Genomic DNA, 26,739 nt, shown 5'->3' with positions numbered 1-26,739 from the left:
CTTCTGTTCTTTTCCTTTCAACTTCTTTTTTTTCCCTTTCAAATCGGACCAAGAGGTGAAATATTAACAAAATTTTCAAAATCAAATACGTTTCTCAGTTTTGTCTTCAGTATAGGAAAAGTTTTGGCCCTTAGAGCAGTGAGTTCTTCCTCTTTTTGTTTGGAGTCTCCAGGGATGTGGGTTGGCTGGTATCTGAGACAGACTGGAGGAGAGGAAGTACTGTTGTCTGTTCACAAGGGGAAAGTTTGAGAGTTCACCACAGAGTGATAACTAGAAAGAGATCCAAAAGACTGGTAATGGAGGTGAGAGACTGAAAGAACAATGCATTGGGATTTTTTAATGTGAAACACCTACAAAATCCATCTCCTACAAAATTGTTAGTAAATTTGCATTGCTCACATGTACTTTGTATGTGTGCATATATGCTGAGCCTGGGGCTTGAACTCAGAGCCTGAGCATTGTCCCTGAGCTTCTTGTGCTCAAGGCTAGTACTCTACCATTTGAGCCACAGCTCCATTTCTAGCTTTTGTGTGTGTGTGGGGGGGTGTAGTTTATTGGAGATAAGAGTATTATGAACTTTCTTGCCCAGGCTGGCTTCAAACAAAGATCTTCAGATCTCAGCCTTCTGAGTAGCTAGGATTACAGGCATGAGACACAGGCACCCAACATGCTTACTAATACTCTAGAAGAAAGAACTCTAAATGAGAAAAAACTGAAGTCCTGCCAAAATAAACTTTAAAACTAGTTTAAGTTAAAAGCAGTCGCTACAAAAGAAGATATTTCAGATGAGATGAGAAAGAAATTCAGTGATGAAACTTTCCACAGGAAGAATCAATCATCTCTTTATTTGAGAGCCCAAAAGTCTTGTGATTTTGGTAAGAATTCTACCTCCAGAAATACTAGAGGGGAAAATGAAATACTTTTTTGAGCAGGACAATATCACATATGATGGTCTTTTCAACGAATCTCTCTAGCCAGGTGCTGGTGGCTCACATCTGAAATCCTAGCTACTCAGGAGGCTGAGAGCTAAGGATTCTGGTTCAAAACCAGTCTGGGCAGGAAAGTCTGTGACACTCTTACCTCCAATTAACCACCTAAAAACTGGAAATGGAGCTGTGGCTCAAAGTGGTAGAGTGCTAGCCTTGTGTAAAAAAGCTCAGGGAAAGCACCCAGGCCCTGGGTTGAAACCTCATGATCAACAAAAACCAACCAACCAACAAGAATCTCTGTACATGCTTTGTTGAAAAGTGACCATAAGGGATCCAGGGGGCTGATCAGGAGACCATCTCAGGCTCTGGATTCTGCTAACCAGGGTAGCATGAGGGTAGCGTGCAGTAAGGTCAGCAGGAGTCACCGATGGTGTCCTTAAGAGTTATCAGAAAAAGAAGATTCAAAGATGCCCTTGAATTGTTTGGTGTGAGTACTGGGTAGATTGATTAGGCTATCATTCTCTGAGATCAGGAAGCCCACGTAATGAGGAGGTTGGGGTCAAGCTGTGATGTGTTAGAGTGCAGATGTGTTGTTGACATCTGCATAGAGCCATTAAGTAGTATAGAGAAGTCCAGATGGGATATTAGTTGAGATAGATGCTGTGCAGATGGTTGAAAGCACCGAAAGCACAGAGATGAGACAAGCCATCACTAATGCAGCAAGAAAAGAAGAGCTCCTCAGGCTGGGCTGGGGGTACCATGAAGTCACAGGAATAGGAAAGAGGAGAGATCACAATGATTACACATACACACAGACACACACACACACACACACACACACACACACACACACATTCCCATTAATCTTTTTTTTTTTTTTTTATGTGTATGCCGGTCCTGGGGCTTGAACTCAGGGCCTGGGCACTGTCTCTGAACATCTTTTGCTCAAGGCTAGTGCCCTACGACTTGAGTTACAGTTTCACTTCTGTTTTTCTTGTAGTTTATCAGAGATAAGAGTCTCACAGACCTTCCTGCCTGGGATAGCTTCAAACCAAGGTCCTCAGCTCTCAGCCTCCTAAGTAGCTAGGATTACTGGCATGAGCCACTGGTGCCTGGCTCCCATTAATCTTAATAAGCCACTGGGCAGAGGGAGGAGCTGAGATACAGAAAAGGCTTTCTTCAATGTTCCCCATACCATCATGAGCATCAAAGCCGTCTCCACATTCTAGGGCTTTCCTCGGCACATGGGCTTGTTGATGGGTAGCAGGGGTGAGTCGTGTGTATATTTCTGTAATCTAAAGGTTCCTCTGTTCTTTGTATTCTTTCTCGGTGCCTTCGAGTGTTTTGCACACGGTCACTCCTAGTTGAGTTTCCTTTTTCATTAAAGGAATTCATTTTCAGAGGAAACACAATGGCACAGTCATTAACATCTCTCTGCGTCCTTGCAAAGAGTTGAAGGCCAAGGATGAGGTGAGGCGCCTGCCAGGACGGGGCTCCTGCTATGTCCACCAAGCAGAACGAAAGCCACTTTCATGCAATAAGAAAACGGAGCCCCCCCCAAACCTCTTATAAATGCTTACTAGTTAAGTCTTTACACTATGACTCATGACCCAGGATTAGTGAAGTGTTCCTCCTTAGCTTTCAGTAACCATGAAAGTAGTTTTGATACAAGTAATTTTTACTCTATTTAGAATGATAGCTAGAGAAGATAAACTCCTACACGGGTGGTGGGAGGGGTGGAGGCCCAGGTTACCATCTGTGTGGGAAGCTGTAGGTTGTTGGGGAGACTTTGTAGTTCACCATTGGGTTCCTTCTCAACCAGCCTGGGCCTTACCCAAACTAGGTTTTCATTGCTTCCCTGCTCTGTAGTTTCAAAAGTCAGCTTTTGTCCTGTCAGCACAAGGAATAAATTCTGATGAGCCATTCACTCTCATTCGATTATCCTTGTGTATAAATATTTCACTGAAATATTAAAAGGTTGGCGCTTGTGGCTCACTCCTGTAATCCTAGCAACTCAGGAGGCTGAGATCTGAGGATCACATTTTAAGGCCAAGCTATTAAAAGGTTGGCGCTTGTGGCTCACTCCTGTAATCCTAGCAACTCAGGAGGCTGAGATCTGAGGATCACATTTTAAGGCCAAGCTGGGCAGGAAAGTCTATGAGACTCTTATTTCCAATTAACTACCAAAAAGTAAGGTTATGGAGCAGTGGCTCAAGTGGTAGAGGGCTAACATTGAGCAAAAGTAAAAAACCTCAAGGCCACCACCCGGGCCCTGAGTTCAAGCCCCAAGACTGGAACAACAAAAGAAGAAGGAGGAGGAGGAAGAAGAGGAGGAGGAGAAGAAGAAGAAGAAATGAGATCAGACAATGTTTTTCAGATTTTATGTTCACTAATGATATTTACTCTTTTGCCTACTGATTATGATTCAGGAAGTCTGTCAGGGGGCCTGGGCCTGTATTTCTAAGCCATAGTGTTGGTTCAATGATCTTCAATGCAACAGTGATCACTTTTGTAAAACAACTGGGACATAAAAGATCATCAAAAAATTGCTAATCATTATTTTCAATGATAACTATTGCTCTCAAACTCATTTTTAAGTAGCTCCCATTTATAGTTCATTATTATACAGCACAATAATAATGTTAAATTGTGTGGGTAATCCCATTTTCTACTTAGTTCAGCAATTGGATATTCATATTACATCTTTCTATATTTGCAATTTTAACCACTAGAGAGAAGTTTTTTACAATCTTGAATTTATGGCACTTTAAAAATTCTATCTCTCTATAATAAAGGAGAAACTATACCCTGTTGGACTGTGTGATGTGTTCTTAGTCATTCAGTGAAATGAACTATTACTTGTTGATTTCACTGAAGAGCAAAATATTATGCTTAGTCTGATAGCAATTGTTATGTCTCTGGAGAAGGAATTTTTGAAAATTTCTAGAAGATGATTGTCATGTTTGCAAATGAAGAAGTTGTTTCTCCATTTTTCTTTCCTTATAATATAGTTTTGTACTACTTAAATGTTGCTAATTTCTATTTGGGATACTTATAATTTATACATTGAAGGAAGTTACTGGACATTGATAGCTCATCTCTGTAATCCTGCCTACTCCGGAGACTAAGATCTGAGAGGATTGAAGCTCAAAGCAAACCACAGGCAGAAAATCCGTGAGACTCTTATCTCCAATTAACCACCCAAAAAAGACAGAAGTGGAGCTTTGGCTCAAGTGGTAGAGCACCAGCCTTGAGCACAAAAGCTCAGGGATAGCACTCAGGCCCAGAGTTTAATCAGGACTGGTAAAAGAAAAAAAATTGAAGGAAATCAAGTTCTATTAGTTCAAGCAGATCCTAGCTACTGAGTAAGCTGAGATCAGAGAATCACAGTTTAAAGACAGGCAAATCATCTCCAAGTAACAAAAAGCTGGAAGTGGTAGAAAAAACACAAGGCTAGCATTCAAACCCCAGTAACACACACACACACACACACACACACACACACACACACACACACACACACACACACACACACACACATCATACACACACACACACACACACACACACAGAGTATTTTAGATTTTTTTTGGATATCATTGACCCTTGACTTTTCTGGAATCTAAGCATCTCTGCAAAATAAATTTTCCTTAGAATACAGTTATTTTTCTTAATGCTGATTATTTCTATATTATATTGGAATACTCAGTGATAGTTTTTCCTAATTCCTCATTAGTAGTAAATTAAATATTTAGGCATATCATTTTTAAAAATTGTGTTCAAAGTCTAACTTTTGTAGGCCTTTGATACTTACTAGCTAAAAAAAGTTAATGTAATTCTACAAATAGATTTGACTCAGAGTTGTCAGTCAGATTAGGGATTTTGTTTTCTCTAGTTACACCAGAACCTTAAAAGGGTTGATTTTATGCCATACAAACCAACAAAATGAGTGGGGTACCACAGGCTCATGCCTGTTATTCTAGCTACTTAGGATTTGAAGCCAGCCTGGGCAGGAAAGCCTCTAAGACTCGTATCTCCAATTAAGCAAAAGAGCCAGAAGCAGGGCTGTGACTCAAGTAGTAGAGTACTAGCCTTGGTTACAAAAGCTCAAGGATATGCCTAAGCCCTGAGTTCAAGCCACAGGACCAGCACCCATACCCCATGCATGCACACATCAATATGATAATAAATTCCAGACTCATTAACTTGGACATGTAGGGATGGTCTATGCCAATCTCATTTTTAGATAAAGGAACTGAGACATCCAGGGACAAAGTGTATTGAAGAGATGATGAGACTGTTAAGAGAAATACCACTGGAGAATAATGCGCTAATTTAAATTAATCTTCTATAAGTAGATTTATCTCCTTGGTGTCTAAAATTACTTCTAATATAAGCTTTCAATTTATTTTGTGAGTTTCAGCATGTTGGAGGTAAAATGTTACATTGGTTATATAATCTTCCAAGTCCTTTGGGACAAAATTTGAATATCTGCCTCAAACTTCAGCCTGGTAAATGGTTCACCTTTAAAATATCCATAAACAGAATCACTTTCCTAACCATTTTTTTACAGTTCTAAAGTTTCTGTCTATTCCCAATGCATGAACCCACACCACTATAGATTTAAAGTTAAGATCTGAAGATTGGGTTGAGTATAAATGGGGGTGACAGAAGGAGGCTGGGAATCAGAACTTAACATCCAAACTTGATTTTCCCTTTGAATTAATTGAAAATCCAAAACTGCTATTAGAAAAACAAGCCTATCAAAGGAGAATATGCAATACTTCAAATACCCAATCTCTGTTTCCGCATAATAGAGAATCATAACTATTTAATGTGGATCTAGGCAGATTTGGTCCATAATGCCTCATTTCTAAATGAGTGCTCTCTGGGTGGCAATCCTTTTAAGCAGGATGAGAGGCGAATGAATGTAATGTTGAAAACAGGTTTAGTTCCTGAGGTGGTAGGAAAGTATTTCCATGGGTATTGAAAACAGGAAAGGATGCAGTTCCTGTAAGAGTGAAAGACAGAGGGGTGAGTTCCAAAGATGTGGGAATTCTCCAGTCAACACCTGGCTCTGCCTTCTGCTGTCAGCCCAGTGCTTTGGACTTGGATTGTAGTGGTGATAGCAGACTTTGGTCCCAAACAGCTGTGTTTGTCATTTAGTTACATCCGTGGTTGATTTCCCTCCTTTCATCCTTTCTAGAAAGGAAACTTCTGCCCATCTCCTGTCCCAATGGCTCACCTGTTATGGCCTTTTTTGGGGACAGATTTTTTTTTCATGAGCAAACTGGTTAGAGAAGGCAGAAGAATGCTATTTTAATGGTTAAGTCATAAGCTCATTCGCTCTGCTATCTACCCTGATTTCTTTTAAAAGCACAAACAATTGTGATAATGGGCCAGAACCTGGCAATGATTTATTGAAACCTTCATGTTCTTTAAAAATACAAAGCATCAAGTACTGGAATCAACTAGATATACTTTGCCTAACACCCGTGGCTCACTCCTATAAGGAGGCTGAAATCTGAGGATGGCAGTTCGAACCCAGCCCAGACAGGAAAAGTTGGTGATATTCTTATCTCCAATTAACCACAAAAAGCTGGAAATGGATTTGTGGCTTAAGTGGTAGAACACTAGAAGAGTAAAAGAAGCTCAGGGACAGCGTCCAGGACCTGAATTCAAGCCCCAGTGCAGTACTGGCTCTGAAGGAAAAGAATAAAAAAGAAAAAAAGAAAAAAAACCCACTAATTATATTCGTGGTTATGGGAGCCTGAATCTGACAGGAACAAAAAAAAGTGCCATTCCTGCTATATGAAGCAGAAAGTTCCATATTAACACTAAGGATTGTTCCTAAGAAACTAGGCTAAGAGACAGTAGAGTGCCAACCCATAATATTACCTTTCTATTTGATATCCAACCCACAATATTACTTTCTCTTTGATACCCAACTAATAATATTACCTTTATATTTGATTCCATCCCATATTATTACCTTTGTATTTTGATACCCAGCTCATTGCCTTCCTGTATGATACCAAGTCCCTCCAAGACTCCTGTTGCCTCTGTCCTTTGACTAGTTACTGGTAATATCCAGAATTTCCAGTGGGAATACACCCTCTGGTTTGAATCTCTCATGGAAAACCATCAAAAACCAAAGTTTGTCAAGACCATGGCCTTCCTCACCTAAGATGTCCAATGGCCTAATCTCCAGAAAGATCTCATCCAACAGACCAATTCTAGCTTGACCAACTGAGTCAGCTGCACTTCTGTTAGACAAGCACTGCCAGACCTGCTTCTCCACCTTCTCTAGAGAAACCTTAGGGTAGTGAAGCCTTGGAAAGTGCTTTATTTTTTAATGCCAGTCCTGGAGCTTAAATTCAGGGCCTGAGCACTGTCTCTGAGTATATTTTTACTCAAAGCTAGTGCTCTATCTCTTGAACCACAGCTCCATTTCTGGCTTTTTGGTGAATAATTGGAGATAAAAATCTCATAGATTTCCTGCCCAGCCTAACTTTGAACCATGATCCCCAGATCTTAGCCTCCTGAGGAGCAAGGATTACAGGCGTGAGCCACCAGTGCCCAGCCTGAAAGTCAATTTCTCAACTTACATTCCCTATCCAGGCAGTGCCCAGCCTGAAAGTCAATTTCTCAACTTACATTCCCTATCCAGGATTTGAAATCATGAGAGAAGCTCTTCACCTGCATTTCCCTCTCATCAGTGGACAGCCTGGATGCTGGATGCTGGGGGTGGGGCTTCATTGTTGAGTGACACAGTCAGCTTATCTGCATTAGGTTCACTCTTTCCCAAGCCTATATTGTGGAAACATTCATGCCTCAGTCTTTGTAGTCTTCCTGAGAATAAAAGAAGAAACAAGGAACATCACTGCTTTCTTTTAAAATGACCTATATTCCCCCACTTGTCTCCTTTTTTCTCACTTTCTTGCTGACATGTTGGCCTTTCTGACATATGAATTGAATTTTGGCTCAGTCATGTTTGGTCCAAGTCTTCAAGTTTTATTACACACTTTTCATTCATTTCCTTGTGTTCCCCTGAAGACAAACCACTAAATGAAATGCTCTTCTGTGAACCGAACAGATCTGGAGCTTGCAGTTGGAAGATGGCCAGCTTCTACTGCAGTCGGTGTTCTGTGGTTAGATGTGTAGCCGTGACACAGTGCTTCATGGACCGTGGGCCCATCCTTTGGGAGATCTGGTTCCATTTCCAGTTGGAACTGGTGGGCAGTGGGCATGATGAGGTCTGTCCTTCTATTGTACATACACTCTTCTCAAAGAGTGTTTCCATGAGACACCATGTTTCATGGTTCCCTAGCTCCACCCTCCCTACGATCCATCCCATGGTGTTTTAAATAAAAATAGTCTTCTTGCTTGGATTGACAGATTTCAATAGTTTCTCCACACTTTAATTTATGTGATCATCCAGGAAAGAGACACATGGCTTGAGACAAAATGGCCCTTTCTGATTTTTTTTGGTAGCTCTTCAAGATTTGTGTGTATTCTGGTCTCAGGGTCTGGGTGCTGTCCCTGTGGCTTTTGGCTCGAGGTTAATGCTCTACTGTTTGAACCACAGCTCTACTTTGGGCTTTTTGCTAGTTAGTTGGAAATAAGAGTCTCATGGACTTTTCTGCCTGGTCTGGCTTTGAACCATGATCCTCAGATCTCAACCTCCTGAGTAGCTAATACTATGGTGAGAGCCACTGTTCCTTGGCATCTTCATGATTTCTTTTTTTAACCATGCAACAAGTCTTTCATTAGGCATAGGATTTTAAATGTCTCCATAGTTTCATATGTAGGAAAAAATACCTGCCATCTAACTTGCAAGCTTCATCTCTGCCTAGAGAAGGAAAATTATCCTGGAGCATGCTTAACCAGGAGGTCAGTGCATCTGGACGACCTCCAAGAACATGGAAATGAACATGGTTGACAGACTGCCTGGCTTCTACACCTTCAGTCACCATCATGCGATAGCCCTTCGTTAGGCCCAGCGCAGCAGCCCATTTCTTGCCAACAATCATCAAATGTCCAAAAAGACTTTCATCATAATCTTCAGCTACGGAAATCTGGGATATATGCATATATATCACCAGAAAATGGGTTGGTGCTTGAGTGGAAATATCATGGAAAGCAAGATACCAGTCATCCTTGAAAATGATTTTGGTGGGGATTTCCTTGGCATTTTCATCAAATGTGTTTCATAACTTGAGATGAAGGTAGATAACTGATTTTTCTGTGTTCTGCTTTGCTTTTTTGTAGTATGTATAGAGGGTATGTCATATTCTGGACAATTTTTTAATGTAATTAACTATTAATTTGCTTATTTTGTGCTAGCCTTAGGGCTTGAACTCAAAGCCTAGGCACTGTTCCTGAGCTTTTGTGCTCAAGCCTAGTGTTCTACCACTTGAGCCATAGCTCCAGCTTTTTGCTTGTTAATTGGAGCTAAGAGGCTCACAGAGTTTCTTGCCTATGGTATCTCTGAACTGTGATCTTTAAATCTCAGCCTCCCAAGTAGCTAGAATTACAGTTGTAAGCCACCAGTGCAGGCCCCAGACTTTTTCTAAGCACAACAAGAAAAAAAAAGTAATTTCCCATCTTATAACGCTAGTAAAGAAACATGGAGGCTATCAAAACAATCTCTCCTCCAAGTGAAAAACAAAAACAAACACTCAATGAATTCCTTTGTCATTTTTTAAAAAGAAAAATGTAAAGGGAACAATGAGTCTATTTCTCAATTACTTTAAAGGGTAACTGTTTAAATGTTAACCTAGGTGCTAGCTCTTTCAGGAAAGACATAGGAGGAAGAAACAGAAGAACATTCCTAGAAATGAGTGTGTGACCTGTGGTCCTTACAGTAAATCATACTTATTCTATGCTGATGTTTATGTGTTAGCTCTGTTCACCTGATAGAACTTTTCCATTCAGTGGGCAGGAGGGTTTCCTGTAGTACCCCAGATTGCCTGAAGAGGGATGTTATTCTCTCTATTCCATTACAACACAGAGATTCAGAGGGAATCCTCTGTGGTCTCACAAAGATCACGAATCTTTGATCTGTGGGTTGTATTTGTATGGAAGAGGTGAATATTAATAGCCTTTTGGCACTATGGTGACTTTCGTTAAAAAGGGATTTCCCTGTGTATGGGCTGTGTTAACCTTTCAGAATATATCTTTCTACTTAAACCACCACGCAGTTACTGTTTGATTCAAAGAGTCATAAGAATCTCTGTATTTGAGCCTGAAGCATGGTTAGCTAGCTCTGAGAGGGACTTCCAGCCCCAGAGCATGGTGAGTAGCAGGCTGCTTCTGCCTTTGCTTTCATTTTGCTTACTTTACCAGAGTTCGGAGGTAACTCCAGTAATCTCTATAAATGCCAAAGATTTTCCTTTTAGAAAGACAATGATGGATGAGAGTTAAGATTATTAACAATTAAGATAGGGTCTTAACGTGTTCCAGGTAGGAAATGGAAGGGAACTTCTTGCAAATGCAATGATCAGATGTTTTCTTTCAAAGTTTTTATTTTAGAGCATTTACCAGTTAGGCTCTTTGTTCTGTCTTATGTAAGACAAACTATGGAAATCAGCACTTTACTATTGGAATGTTATCCAAGGTTGCTTTATTATTTATCTAAGTTTTGTAAATAGTTACTAAATTTAAATACTCAGATTAGTAACTGTGTGCATATGTGCTGGTCCAGGAGCTTGAACTCAGGACCTGGGGACTGTCTCTACGCTTATTTTGCTCAAGGTTAGCACTCTACTACTTGAGACACAGCTCTACTTCTGGCCTTTTTAGTAGTTTATTGGAAATAAGAGTCTCACAGATTTTCCTTACCTGGTCTGGCTTCAAACCATAATCCTCAGATATCAGCCTCCTGAGAAGCTAGGATTACAGGAGTGAGCAACCAGCACCCAGTTTAGTTAAGTGTACTATGCTTCTGGTTAGGATATTTCAGAATCTTGAGTAGGCTATAATAAGCACAAAACATCAATGTACTACTAAATCTCAAAACAATGTATTTCTAAATATTAGTTTAAACTGTTACTTAGCTGATTATTTTTTCAAAGGAAAATAGAAAATAAATTTCCCTAGGAGTAATTTATGTGTAGACCTTTCAAATCACCTTCTAAGAACAGTTATTTGAATATGCTAGACATCTAGACATCTACCCACGGTCAGGTTGCAATGCTCCATCAATCCAGCAACATTATTAAGCTTCTGGCATAATCATAAAATTTTGTGTTGTAAAATGTTACTCAGGAGGCTGAGATCTGAGGATCATGATTTGAGGCCAGGCCAGGCAGCAAAGTCCTTAAGACTATGATCTCCAATTAATCAACAAAACCCAGAAGGCCAGGAGTAGAGTTGGGGCTCAAGTGGTAGAGTGCTAGCTTTGAGCAAAAACATTCAGGGGTAGTGCCCAGGCCCAGAATTCAGGCACTTGGATTGGTACACACATACAAAAAAAATTATTCAGGGGACTTTGTGTTTCCTAGGAATCTCAGGCAATATCCTGGTGCAGAAGGTTGTTTTAAGTAGCATAGCCTTCCCAATCCCATCCCCTCAGCCAAAGGCCTCCATGGGCCCTGATTATATAGGACAAGAAACAACTATTGCTGAACGCATCAGTGGGAACAGGCTGCTTGCTGATACAGTGTTCCCAATGTTTAAGAATTCTTTTTTGGAAAAATTTCAATTGTAATATATTTTAAAGTAACAAAATCAATCTTCTCATTTCCTCTTCTTCTGTCTTTGGTGGTGGTGGTAGTAGTGTGTGTGTGTGTGTGTGTGTGTGTGTGTGTGTGTGTGTGTGTCTGTTGTCTGTCTGTCTGTCTGTCTCCACCTCAGCTTGTTCCTGCTCTGTCTGTGAAATGCACATTTAATTACTATACCATTGGCTTCCAGGACAAGTTTTCATTGAAATCTGTGGACACAATACAATTTTCCAATTTTAATAACATTACAGAGACATCAGTGAGGAATAAGTGTGTGTGTGTGTGTGTGTGTGTGTGTGTGTGTGTGCTGTTTTGGTCCTGGGGCTTGAGCTCAGGGCCTGGGTACTGCCCCTAGCTCCTTTTGCTCAAGGCTAGCGCTCTACTACTTGTATAGCTCCATTTCTGGATTTTTTTTTAAAATTAGTAATGGTTAATTGGAGATAAGAGTCTCATGGACTTCCTTCCTGAGTTGGCTTTGACCCATGATCCTTAGATCTCAGCCTCTTAATAGCTAGACTTATAGACCTGAGCCACTGATGTCCAGCTAGAAATCATTTCTACATATGAGAAATTGAGTGTTGAACTCAATTGCTCCTGTAAGGAACTCAAATCACAGCTGTCAATGAGCGATGTGGACAGGAGGAAGCAGAGGAGAGCCCTTCCACTGAGTTAAAGCTCCTGATAGCTGGAAAAGGTGCCAGTCTCTTTTTCCTGAGAGATGGAGGAAGAGAAGACTGACATGCTAAGTCTTGTGTCAGAGGAATCCACACTATTGAGGAGAAAATCTTGGGACTCATTTCAACTGCCAACTTTTAAAAATTGTTCTTCAGTGCTTTAGTATTTAGCTATTAATTTCTGAACATTTTTTTCATTAAGATTAGATAATAACTTCTCAGAAGAAAGCCTATTAGTCACAATTATTCTCCTGTCTGTTTGGAATTGTGACAGTTTGGATCTTTCCCATTTTTGTTTCATGAAGGATGCAGTTCTTAGAATAAAAGAAATGTTTTACACACACACACACACACACACACACACACACACACACACACACACACACACACACACACACACACACATACTCAGGCCTTAGAAACAGAAGCAAGAATTTTTTTAAAAAAAAGTCTTATTACTGAAATTGTTTGTTTTGCAGGCCGTGGGGTTTGAACTCAGAACTGGGCACTGTCCCTGTGCTTTTTTGCTCAAGGCTAGCACTCTATCACTTGGGCCACAGCTCCAAGTAAGCAACAAAAAATTGTTGCTTAATTGAAGATCAGAATCTAATAGACTGTCTCATCTAGGCTGGCTTCATACTTCGATCCTCAGGTCTTAGCCTCCGACATGAACCACCTATGCTCAGGGGAAGAGGGCAGATATTTGAAAGTGGTCAAAATTAAATATCCTCATGGTTTTGAAATTAGAATACCATATGGAGGAGAATTATGTCCATAGTTGTCATGCTTAGCTCAGATTCCTTCTTTGTCCTAAGAGCGTGAAAAATCTTAGACAACAAAGCCACCACAGTGCAGTTAGCCCAGTGTTAACCAATTATTGTAGCAAGTAATCGAGATTAACCCTTCTCTGCTAATCCAACAAGTATAAATTCTACAAGAAGAAAAAACTATGGGACTGGTGACTCCGGCCTGTTAATCCTTGCTACTCAGAAGGCTGAGATCTGAGGGTTGAAGTTCAAAGCCAATCCAAGGCAGGAAAGTCCACGAGACTCTTATTTTCAATTAAGTACCTAGAAACCAGAAGTGGAGCTGTGGCTCAAGTGGTAGAGCACTGGCCCTGAGCAAGCACTGAGGCCCTGAGTTCAAGCACAAAAAAATAAAGTAAACCAAAAATTAAGCTATTAATACCCCCCAAAAAACAATTATATAAGCAAATTGGCTCAGACTGGCCTTTATGTCAGTGGGACTCCATGTGGAAGAACTGTACTATTAGCTTGAGGAAGGGAATGGGGTTGAGACTTGCTCACCTGTAATAGATAGGTAAGCAGTCCCACTGCTGGTTTCACTGAAAGCTAGCTACATAAATCAGACATTTTTGCTCTCATGTTTCATGATTTTGAGAAGAATAACCAACATTGGAAAAGAATTCTGCTTTCTCTTCTAATGCTCATGCCTGTAATCCTTACTACTCAGGAGGCTGAGATCTGCAGACTACAGTTCAAAGCCAGCTCCATCAGGAAAGTCTGTGAAACCCTTGTTTCCAATTAGCCATCCCCAAAAGCCAGAAATGGAGCTATGGGCCAAGTTATCGAATGCTAGCCTTGAGCGAGAAAGCTCAGGGACAGCACCCAGGCCCTGAGTTCATGACCCATTACCAGCATTTCAAAAACAAATCTGAATTTATGATTTGGGGGATTTCCAGGAAACTCTGAGGAAAAATCCGTAATATGAGAATATGTCCCAGAATAAAGTTGTGTAAAGACCCACAATAAAGGTCTGCTTATCTGTTCGTGGCTGTCATTTCACTGACATGAAGACCTTCATAGGGTAGATATTGGTCATTGGCCATAACTCACTAAACTCTAGGACACATGACTGTACAGCAATAGTGCAGTGATGTTGAGATGATCAATCTTTGAAGCATCCAGGTGCTGTTGGAGAGGTTCTTAACCAGTCCAAGGTGTGGTTTCTTTGTAGTTCAGCGATGATGATAAACCCCTTACCCAGAGATGAGTAAATTTGGTATAGCCCTGGTGATGGAATCTGGATGTCTTGATTCCCAGTTAAAGAACATTTGGAATTTTAATCCACAGATGTCAAGGTATTTTGTGGTGGCTGCTATTTTGCTTTTGTGTGTGTGTGTGTGTGTGTGTGTGTGTGTGTGTGTGTGTGTGTGTGTGTGTGTGTGTGTGTGTGTGCTGGTCCTAGGGCTTGAACTCAGGGCCTTGTGCTCAAGGTTACCATTCTATTACTTGAGCCACAGTGCCATTTCTGGATTTTGTTTTGTAGTAGATTGAAGATAGGATTCTCCCAGACTTTCCTGCCTAGGTTGGCTTTGAATTGCAATTCTCAGATCTCAGCCTCCTGAGGAGCTAGGATTATAGGCATGAGCCACCATCACCAGCCAGATGTGAGAATTATACAGGGGCCCTGATGGGATTTGAGCAAGTCTGTAGTGATAAAAAGCCTTGTTACTATAAAAGACTTCTTAAAAGGAAATAGGTGATGAAAGTTCCCTGATTAGACACCTTTCTCAGAAATATAAATGGAAAAAAACACTAAAAATTATGTCTTTTGATTTAGCCAAACAATGGGTAACCAACGCTCTCTTTGTCTTAATTTCCCTGAGCCATGTACTGTAAATGAGAATGGTATGTCATTTTCCTCTCTTCCAATTTTCCCCCATTGCAGTCCATTTCAGTATCAATTAGCTTAATTGCTAAAACAATAAATGACTGAACATATAAAAGAATATGTGTGGGCTAGGAAGGTGGCTCAGTGGTAGAGTGCCTACCTTGCATGCATGAGGCCCTGGGTTTGATTCCTCAGCACCACATAAGCAGAAAAAGCCAGAAGTAGCGCTGTGGTTCAAGTGGTAGAGGGCTAGCCTTGAGCTGAAGAGCTGAGGGACAGCACCCAGGCCCAGAGTTCAGGCCTCAAGACTGACAAAAGAAAGAAAGAAAGAAAAAAAGAATATGTGCTATACTTCTGCTTTTGACTGGCATTAGAACTCTTTTAAAAAATCCTCATTAGGTATGATAGCACACACCTGTAATCCCAGCAACCAGGAAACAGAGGCAGAAAATAGAGGGACAACTACATAGTGAGCTCTGTCTCAAGAAAGAAAAGGAAAAGACAAAAAGAATAGAAAATAAGAAAAGGTAAAAAGAGGGAGAAATAAAGAAAAATGCTATGCACTTACCTACTTTGCCCAGACATTATCTGAAATATTTGTATACAATCTTAGCTCTGGACACATATATTTAAGTTTGTTTTATAATCACATGATAATTGTTTCTCTTTCGGAGTGGGTTCCTTTTTACTTTTCTGCTTTTCTTTTCCTTTTTCTTTGTCTGTCCTGGGGCTTGAACGCAGGACCTATGGGCTGTCTCTGAGCTTCTTTTGCTCAAGGCTAGCAATCTACTCCTTGAGCCACAGCACCACGTCTGACTTTTTCTGTGTCTTTGGTACTGAGGAATGGAACTCAGGGCTTGACATGTGCTAGGCAAGCACTCTACCATTAAGCCACATTCCCAGCCCTCTATTTTTCTTTTGATACAACAGTAGCTCTAGGAATGAAGCTTCTTGAATATATCAAGTGGTGGTTTTCATAGAGTGATAACAGTATTATTGATAGTAAATATTGAAAGGATTATTAGGAAAACATATTCAAGATTTTGCACTGAAATGTCACCATTCCGTGCCCAGTTTGTCTTCTGCCATAACCATCTGCCTTCATTTATTCCATCTTTTGGAGGCACAGTATGGTATTCTAGGGATTTGGTTATGAACAAACTATGCCCAATCACAGAGCACAGCCTCATGGAAAGTGGAACCAAGACAAATCAACACATACCATAAAAGAGAAATGCTGTGATAATAACACTAGCAGAGAGAATGAAAATCATCTTCTAGAAATCATGAAAACATGAGAATAAGGATGAGTCTAATTTTGGGGTATAGACTTTGGTGAGACCAGCCATGGGACTGTCTCCTAGCCATTAAGGTAAGCCAATCTCAAACTCCATCGCTTTCTTCTGGCTAATAGCACCAATTCTTGTACATGGAATCTCACTAGTATTAAAGGGTAGTAAAGGCTAGCCTAAGCCAATTTATTTGGTTGGTTGATTTTGGTGGAGGATTGGTTATTTCTTTCCTTTTATTTTTTTTTTTTTGTGCTGGTACTGGGGCTTGATCTCAGAACCTCACACCTTACTTGTCTTTTTCTGTTCAAGGTTGACGCTCTACCACTTGAGTCACATCTCCACTTCTGTTGGTGATTACAGTGCATCTTGTTCAATGTCACCCCTTCCACCAGTTTCCCCCATCTATCACAGCTACACACATAGTTTAAATGAAATATAGTACATGATAGTACACAGGCACAAAAAGGTAAAAGAATTATTGTTTACATATTAACTAATTTGCTCAGCTGGGAAACATCCAACAAAAGCCAAGAGTCAGTGGTTCATGCCTATATTCCCAGCCATTGATAAGAAGGTTGAGACCTTGAGGATCATGGTTTGAAGCTAGCCCAGGCAGAAAAATCTGTGGGATTCCATTTCCAATTAATGAGTAAAAAGCCAGGCTGCAGGTGTGGGTCAACTAGTAGAGCACCAGGAACAAGAAGACTGAATGAACATAAGGCCCTGAGTTTAAACCCTGGTATTAACAAAAAAAGAATAACTAGATTTAGGTTACATATCGCTAAGGCAAATATAAAAGTAATTGGAGACATGCCATAAAAATTTGTTTTTAGACTGTATTGAGTCTTAAAATTGTTTTCCTGTAAATTAAACCTAGAATTTGTAGGCAATTCATTCTGGATAAGAAACTCTATGAGGACTTAATAAATTCATACTTGGGAAAGAGGGCTTGTAGAATACTTTAGTATGTATATTGAGTTACACATGATTAATATTATTTATTAATTAATTACTCTTTCCACTTATAGCCAACTTTTTATTAACTTATTGTCTGTAGGTCTCTTATTAGATCAATAAGAAAGCATTTTATGTATTCTTTTATATTTCTGTGTGTACTGAGCTTGAATTCAAAGACTTACACTCTCACTGAACTGTGTCAGCTCAAGGCCAGTGTTCTACCACTTGAGCCACAGCTCCCCTTCTGGCTTTTTGCTGGTTAATTGGAGATTGGAGTCTCTAAGATTTCTCTGCTTGGACTAGCTTTGAACCAGGATTCTCAGATTTCAGCATCCTGAGTAGTTAAGTTTATAGGCATGAGCTAGAAGTACCCAGCTGCATTTTATGCATGCTTAAATGCCAAAATGTCACTAGAAACCAGCATATAACCTTTCCTTAAGGATATGTGTGAATATTCATATATTTATTGTTCACCATTTGTCTTGGAGAATTGTATATGTGTATGTGTGTGTGCATGTATGCGTGCATGTGCCAATAGTGTAGCTTAACTGAAGGACATGGACACTGTCGCTGAATTTTTTGCTCAATAATAATGCTCTACCACTTGAGCCACAGCTCTACTTCCAGTTTTTTTTTAGTGGTTTATTGGAGATAAGAGTCTCAGGGACTTTCCTGCCTGGGCTGGTTTCAAACCACAATCCTCAGACCTCAGTCTCCTAAGTAGCTAGAATTATAGGTGTGAGTCACCGAGCTATCTTATAGAATTTTAATTACTTTTCACATAGATATAAGCACAGTAATTTTGGTGATGATTTAGTGCTTACTGGGGATATTTCACCCAAATAATCTTGAGCCTGGTTAATATTTAATTTAATTTTAATTTAGTAGAGACAGATATTGGAAAGAGTTTCTAGGTCAGTACTGTGAGCTCTAAATTATATGCTCCATAGAGAAGCACATTTTATGTAGATGAAAAATCACTGTCAGCCAGATGCCTGTGGCTGATGCCTGTAATCCTAACTACTTAGAAGGCTGAGATGTGAGGATCATGGTTGGAAGTTATCCTGGACAGGAAAATCCATGAGACTCTGATCTCAATTAAGCATCAAAAAGCTGGCAGTGGAGCTATGGCTCAAGTGGTTCAGTGCTAGCCTTGAGCAAAAAGAAGTTCAGGAACAGTGCCCATGCCCTGAGTTCAAGCCCCAGGACTGTAAAAAATAAAATCACTTCTGTTTTAAATAAAGATGTTGTGGCTTCTATTATTTTTACATTTCAACACATTACTATGTAATGACAAAGACCTGAGAACATGTAACGGAGGCACACAATAGAAGAATTATTTGGCAACTCCTCACATTATGATTCCAAGGTCTCTAAACACTGATTTTTGCAGAGTATGATTCTGGCCAAAACACCCTGGCCCTAGGGCCTTAATTTGAAATTCGAGTATATTAAAAAGCTGTCACCACAAATGGTGAAAAGCTTATAAAATTGGGGTTGCTTCCAAAAGTAAGTCTATCCTTTACAGTTGGGTTGTTTCGAAAGTGTGGAGTGTGTAAACTTCTGCTTAACTCATCAAACTGTGTATGTCTTCCCTGACGGGCTGAAATCCATTCAAGAATCTAAGGCATCTTCTGCTGAAGCTAAACAGAGCTGCAGCTGTGTCTTCAGCAATATGGGAATTCCTTTGTGGAAAGGAAGGTGTGGGCAGGAGGAGGAAGAGAAAGATGGAAGAAATCAAGGGTGTGTCTGTTTTTGATTGGCTGGAAGCTGTCAATCTCTGGTCATTCAATTTTGGAGCTCTAAAAACTGTAGGTGCTTTAAATTTTAATCCTTTGGGTTTGAAACTTCATTGATACATGACAAGCCAAAAAATAAATGTGTAAGTTATCCACTAAAAATATCTGAGCAACCACTACTGGCCATAGTATGTCTTATTGTCCTTAAAGGTTTTATAAAAATGTATTTTATTATCTTTAAGTAGTTGTACAAAGGGATCTCAACTCAACATGTCATATTTTGAGGACAATGCATCTTGGTCAATGTCACCCCTTCCATCTTCTCCCCCATCTCTCCCAGCCCCGCCTACCCCCCAAGTGACCTGGTTCCTTTGTCACATGGGCACATTGAATATTATCACTGCATTCGCCCACCTTTTCTCTATTTGTTTTAGTTATTTTCCTTACCATTGTGAACGTCCCAGCCAGTTATCATTCACCCTCTCATCTTCGCTCTGATACAGTTAGATGTCCTTTAGTCATTCTAGTCTTCAAGCACCATGTTCTCACTCACATCTACACAAGGTCCTGGGTAGATAAAATAAGAAACCTCTGGTCTGGGGCCTCAAAGGCTTTTCATTCTATTTTCTCAATAGAATGATGAATTCTTTGAAGCAAATAGTATACATTTACTTGAAGTCTTCAGTCAACAGGAGCCTCAGAAATAATTATTCATGCCAACCTTCATCTACCCACTCTGTCAGATGACCATGAGTCCATGAGGAACTGACCACAGTGACTCTGGTCCCTTCCCACACCCCATGGAATGACACCTGTCCACAACTGCCCTGCACATATTTACTGACATAACACAGTGCACCCAGAAATATGTACAGCTACTGGGTGTATATTTATATAACTATATTTACATATATGTATTTATAAAATTTATGTGTATATGTTTATATATACATTAATTTTATAAGTAAATAAATATTCTATTTATATACATCAATATACATATTTACATTCTTATTCTTGTCAGTTTCCATGCCTTCTGTCTTAACTAAAAGTGCATATATAATATAAATGCATAAATATGACATATATATAAGATTCTTACATATAAATATAATATGCATTATAAATACACATAATATATTTATATATAATAGTTATATTAGCATGTACTTGTATATTTATGCATTTTTATAAATATAATATATAAATGGATCTTCTATTTATATTCTATTTACATATATTATATCATAAATATTTTCAACTATAAATATATTTATATTTTAGATTTATATAATTATAAAATATACATTATAATATATACATTTCTATAAACATATATTTAGAAATATATATACAACATAATATATACCATATATACAATATATATTTACAAATAGTACATCTTTATATCTTTCTTCCTCTTTTCTTCCTTCCTTCCTTTCTTCCTTTCTTCCTCTCAGCATTTTCTCTTACCTATCTTCCTCAAGGGTGATGCTCTATCACTTGAACCATATATTCTTACATTTTTCTGGTAAATTGGAGATTTAAAAAATCTCTCAAATATATCTGCCCAGGCTTTTATGGGACCTTGGTCCTCAGATTTGTGCTTTTTGAGTTGCTAAGGTTACAGGCATGAGCTTCTGCTTCCCAGCTAAAATACACTTCATTTCATTTCCGACTTGAAATTTCATCTGTACCATATTTAATTATGAGATAATAGAAAACCAAAGGCCAGGAGTTAAAAGGTTTGACATGGAATCCTAAGTTGGCTATCAATTTTCATTTGTCCTTTCTGGGCTTGATAGTATCATAGCTCTTAAATGATGGAAGAAAAAGAAGGCAGTTCTGTATCTTTGAGTACAAATTCTTGTATTGATTCATAAAATCCCTCATCTTCCAAAAATCATGTCATGGGAAGTTCTCTTTTTATTGATGACTATGCTAGCTGCCTTCATCTTCCTGTGCATTTGTAGGATTGTATAAGTTCCCCTATGTGACAATAAAAAGTAAGTTATTTTGTGATTTTGTACAGAAGATTGCTGTATTCGTTGGTGGTCTAGTTCCTACAATAGTCCTGGAAGGCTTTTGCTTTCATCTAGCAGCTGGCTACCATGGTGGTTAACAGATGACTTTTAAACAGCTGTCACAGCTGAAAATAAATGGAAACCAAAAGCCACCCTTCCATACTATGTACAGATAGTTTGCCAGTAGTTGAAATGAATCCTTCTTGAAGACTTCTAACAAACTTTGTGTGTGGGGGTGGTGGTGGTGGTGATGGTGGTGGTGGTGGTGGTGGTGATGGCTGTTTTTACAATTCAACAGAAACTCATAAACTCAGACAAGCTGGCTTTATATTTCTCATGGGATCAACTCCCTAAAATTTTTAGTGGAATAACAACCACTATTTGTTTCCAGATGCATTCAAAATGTGTTAATTGCCTGCAGGAACTGGCTTTTAAATTACAGACAAGTCTGCAAATTTTTCAACCCAAAGATTGAAGTATGAACCTTATGAGGTACCATGCTGTCTGTATAATGTTTAACCACCCTTTGGTGCTTAAATTGCTATTAATATTAAATAGAAAAAAAAGAAATAAAATTCATGTGCCAATCTGAAGGAAAGAAAAACACATATTGTTGGTGAAAATGTAAATTGGTACAACCCTTAAAGGAAACATTATTGAGGTTCCTAAGAACACACACACATATACAACAACAACAACAAAAACAAAACAGTAGTGCAGCTAGTTGTTGGTAGCTCATACCTGTAATCCTAGCAACTCAGGAGGCTGAGATATGAGGATCACAGTTTGAAGGCAGGAAATTCTGTGAGACTCTTATCTCCAATTAAGTACCAAAAAGCCAGGAATGGAGTTGTGGCACAAGTGGTAGAATCCTGGTCTTGAGTACAGGGGCTTGGAATGTGGCTTAGTGGTAGAGTGCTTGTTTAGCATGCATAAAGACCTGGGTTCAATTTCTCAGTACCACATAAACAGAGAAAGCTGGAAATGGTGTTGTGGCTCAAGTGGTAGAGTACTAGCCTTGAGCAAAAGAAGCCCAGGCTCTGAGTTCAAGCCCCAGAACTGGCAAAAAAAAAAAAAAAAGTTCAGGGACACTGCTTAGGCCCTGAGTTCAATCCCCAAGACCTGTACACTTTTAAAACAACCCTATGTCTTAAGGACAACCCTTCCCCACCTTGTTCTCTTTTCATTTTTACATGACCAATTTTGCTATTAGCCTGAAAATCCTATAAGTTAGTTCTAACTCCCAATGGAGAAAAGGCTAGGACAATGGCATTTTCTGAAGGAGGATTCTGGCCACTGATTGGTCGTTGCTATTTGGTATGGTAGTAGGGACTTGGTGTGGTAGATTGTGGTTAGGCCCTTGTGGGAAACTCATTTCTGAACTATGGCATATGGATCTGCAGACATCAGTTTGACAACTTTAATAGTTTCTCTCTCTCTCTCTCTCTCTCTCTCTCTCTCTGTGTGTGTGTGTGTGTGTGTGTGTGTGTGTGTGTGTGTGGATGGCTAGCTTCCTTCTTTCTGCAGGGTAATTTCACCCTGTCCTATGAATGCTCTGAGCCTATGTTTATTATCTTCAGTGTCTTACCTTTGATTGAAACCAGGCAGAAGGCAGGTTTGTGCTCCATCATCTTGTAACTGGCAGGGCTGGAAATAAGACGTGAGAATTAAAACATGGCTTATGATGATAAATGTATTTAACAGGTGAGTTTCTGCTCTGGTGATTGACAGCTCTCTTGCCTAGGGAAATGTCTGATATTTGTATCCATTATATGTATATTTAGGTTCCACGTGGACACCTCATAAACAGAAGAAATAAGAAACAGGATGAGAAATTGATTATGTTCGCCAATCAGTGTGAAGATCCTGAAAGGTAGCATTTATAATTATAACCTACATTGTTCTAATAGTAGTGCTCCAGTCAGAGCACATGGCTTTCAGACAAAGATGGTGAGTCCAATTAGAACATAGGAGAATGTGTCTGGGCGGGCGCCAGTGGCTCATTCCTATAATCCCAGCTACTCATCAGGCTAAGATCTGAGGATCATGGTTCAAAGCCAACCAAGGCAGGAAAGTCTGTGAGACCTTATCTCCAATGAACTAACAAGAAGCCAGAATGGAGTTGTGGCTCAAGTGGTAGAGCACTAGCCTTGAGTGCAAAAGCTCAGGGACAACGTCTAGGCCTAGAGTTCAAGCCCCAGGAGTAACACACACACACACACACACACACACACACACACACACACACACACACACGAGTGTACCTGGGTGGAATCATTGATCATAGATAAGAAAACCAAGGCATGCATTGGTATGGGAATTGTTTGATTTTTAAGTTATTTGGTATATTTTCATTGACAAAGCTATGGTAGTTTGGATGATTTGTTTACACTTGTACAAATTTTCTTCTAGGAATCTACTCAGTTTCACCAATAAGATGAAGAAGTAGCTATATCTGTCTCCTCATTTTGTTTAATCCTCAGCTCAGATATGATGTGATGCATTTTCCGAATTCCTTATTTTAAAACATGCCTTCATCAGCCACTTTCTCCATCCTGTCAATCATCCAATGTTTCTGCAGATTCAGCCTATTCTTTGGTGAGAGTGGTTCGTTAGCACTTTTTGATGCCATCTTCTGAGCAATGAGTGTTCACATGCGTCTTCTAGAAGGCACAACATGTTACTATCTATTATACTTACAAATGGCATAGCCTTCCCTTCGAATCTGCCATCAGCAAGAGGACGTGGTCTGAGTTTCCATTGTTTTCTGCAAACAGTTAGCACCACATCTAATATAGGAAGCTTGCTGTATAAAAGCTGGGTGCTGGTGTTCACACCTTTAACCCTAGCCACTCAGGAGTCTGAGATCTGAAGATCATGATTTGAAGCCAGCCTGGGCAGACAAACCTGAGAGACTCTTATCTCCAATTAACTACCAAAAAAAGCCAGAAGTAGAGCTGTGGCTCAAGTGGTAGAGGACTAACCTTGAGCACAAAAGCTCAGAATTCAAGCCCTGGATTCAAGCTCTAGTATAGGAAGGAAGGAAGGAAAGAAGGAAGGAAGGAAGGAAGGAAGGAAGGAAGGAAGGAAGGAAGGAAGGAAGGAAGGAAGGAAGGAAGGAAGGAAAGAAGAGAAGGAAGGAAAGAAAATAATAAGATTCAGGTTCTCATGTCTGTGTTTCTCACACAAGAGTTTTCAAAGTCTGTAGATCTGGAAACTTCTCTGGTTCTTAGCCCATGAGGAGTTATTTAAAGAGAATTATGTGTGCTCCCAACATGATAATAATGGTGGTGAGTGCAAGCAACCATTTAGAATTTTGAGCCACAGACTGACAATAGGAAAATCTAGCAGTATTGTGTAAAATTGACAATACCAGAAACTTTAATAGATAAAGCTGTTCCATCCCCCAATCCACTGGCACTCAGTACTTATGCATTTCGTTGTTGTAGAACATTTAACCTTCTTGTTTTTGTTTATTTATATTTGTGCCAGCATTGGTGTTTGAAATCATGTTCTAGCACTTTCTTGGCTTTTTTTTTTTTACTCAAGGCTGGCACTCTACCACTTGAGCCACAGCTCTACTTCTGGCTTTTTGGTGTTTAATTAGATATAGGAGTCTCACAGACTTTCCTGCCCAGGCTGGCTTCAAATTGTGATCCTCAAATTTCAGCCTCTGGAGTAACTAAGATTATAGACATGAACCACCAGCACCTGAACATTTTTAGTATATTTTTAAATGGATTATGCATTCAGGAAATTTACCTAGGAAGGAAAGCTCTTCTGATTCATCTCAGCTTGAGGTGGGAATGATTGCAGAAGAAGAAAACAGATGCGAGTTCTCCAGAAGTGCCCCTTGGCATTATGCCCAGTCCCTGCAGCTTCCTGCAGCCTCTGATACTACTGGCTGTCCCTATACTATATAAAATGTATATATAAAATTATATAAAATATATCATGTATATAATATATAAAATATATAAATATACATAAATGTTATACATATATACATGCATATATATGGATCTATAAACATATACATAAATACAATGAAATACATATATAAATATATAAAATATAAATATATATATATATAGTGTACAAATCATATATACACTCTCCCTTGGCTTCTTTTGCTCAAGGCTGGTGCTTTCTTTTCCACTTGAGCCATGGCTTCATTTCTGGCTTTTTAATCTTTCTTCTGAGGTAAGAATCTTACAGAGTTCCCTGCAGGCTGGCTTTGAACTGCAGTTCTTAGATCTCAACCACCTGAGTAGCTAGGATTACAGGTGTGAGCCACTGGTACCAGGCTTAATTCTTTTTGCCTGTTTCATCCTTACCATTCTTTCTTGACTCTAAATTTCCCTATTTTGGCAAGTTGGGGTAAAGAACCTTTGATACAATTACTATCTACAACTGAAGAGGGGTTAATTCTCTTATTTTGTTAGAAATCTCTTCTGAAGAGTTGAACCAGTATTTTTAAAATAACACAGAACATCACAGATCCTCAGAATTGTTCTGCAAAGGTTCCTAATTCATTTATTTGCAATACAAATTTGTCAGTTTTTCAGAAATTATATTTCTTGAAATGAATGAATATAAAAGTCACATTGGGTTTTGGGTCATTGGTCTCATTAAATTTCTTCTCTTTCCAAACAAAGAGGGTAGCGGCTTAACCCGGCATTTATATGTAATATAAGTGAAGACAAGAGTCTCTGGGAGAACTTCCAGTTTCTCTGGTTTCCATAAAACACATTTGGGAAGTATTTCTCAGGGGATCAGCTCTCCTGGGTTGAACACTGGCTTCCATTTTCTGAAGCTTAGCTTCTCTAGGAAGCCCAAGCAGACAGCTATGGTGTAGCTTTTGTCTTGTCTGGTTTTACTAATTTGTGCTTGCTTAAATTCTTGGATTCAACACAACAGTCATTTGTAAAGGTATCATCATGAGCTGGATGCCGGCTACTTGTACCTATCACCCTAGCTACTCAAGAGCCTGAGATCTGAACATCACAGCGTGAAGACAGGCTGAACAGATAATGGGAGAGAATCTTATCTTCAATTAACCAGCAGAAAGCCAGCAGTGCAGATGTGTCTCAAGTGGTAGAGCACCAGCCTTGATTGAAAAAGTTAAGGGAGAATGAGAGGCCCTGAGTTCAAGCATTAGTTAAAACAGAGAGAGAGAGACAGAGACAGACAGACAGACAGACAGACAGACAGAGACAGAGAGAGAATGCAAGCTATTACCATGGCCCCAGCAGTGTTCAGGAGACATTGCTGGAAAGCATATTCAGTTAGGATTTCTCCAAGAACTGGCATCTCATTTATGTATCATTTACCTGCCTAGGATCCTTACTGGCTCTATATTGAATTTTGTATCTGGAGATTAGAAACTCTCCAGCTTTTCCCTCTATGAAATGTCTTTCATGTAAGCTGCTGGGGGCCAAGTGCTTGTTGGGAGGTCTATGCCAGGCCTGGGCAGGCCACAGACAGCCAGCAGCCAGAGAATGAGTAATGTGTGTGCCATTGTGTGTGTGGCGACTCTAAGAGTCATTCTCTTCTTAGAAAATCAGCTCCTCCTGCCTGATGATTGAATCCATAGTCCCTTTAGTGCAATCCACCCAGTGTCTGTGGCTTGAATGTGAGGCGCTTCTAACCAAGTCACATGATGGGGAGATACTGCATTCGTGAACTCATGGTTTTTCAGGGCAAAACCAAATGCACTAATCTCTCTGAGTCTATGACAGGAGGTTATGTGAGTCCACTGGGGAA

General features: G+C 39.6%; 1 protein-coding gene across 1 annotated transcript in view; it reads left to right on the top strand.

The window, feature by feature from the left end:
• The first annotated feature begins 2,173 nt into the window (after positions 1-2,173).
• Tnip3 (TNFAIP3 interacting protein 3) overlaps positions 2,174-26,739 on the top strand; it is an 86,392-nt gene continuing 61,826 nt past the window's right edge. The window contains exons 1-3 of the mRNA XM_070021989.1: positions 2,174-2,198; positions 2,317-2,399; positions 22,758-22,846. Of these exons, the coding sequence (XP_069878090.1) occupies positions 2,174-2,198; positions 2,317-2,399; positions 22,758-22,846 (197 nt within the window). The remainder of the gene's footprint in view (positions 2,199-2,316; positions 2,400-22,757; positions 22,847-26,739) is intronic.

This window comes from Dipodomys merriami, unplaced genomic scaffold, assembly GCF_024711535.1.
Source record: "Dipodomys merriami isolate MVZ:Mamm:240054 unplaced genomic scaffold, mDipMer1.0.p SCAF_15, whole genome shotgun sequence".
Taxonomy (NCBI): Eukaryota; Metazoa; Chordata; class Mammalia; order Rodentia; family Heteromyidae; genus Dipodomys; species Dipodomys merriami.
This window is presented reverse-complemented; position numbering and strand designations above follow the sequence as displayed.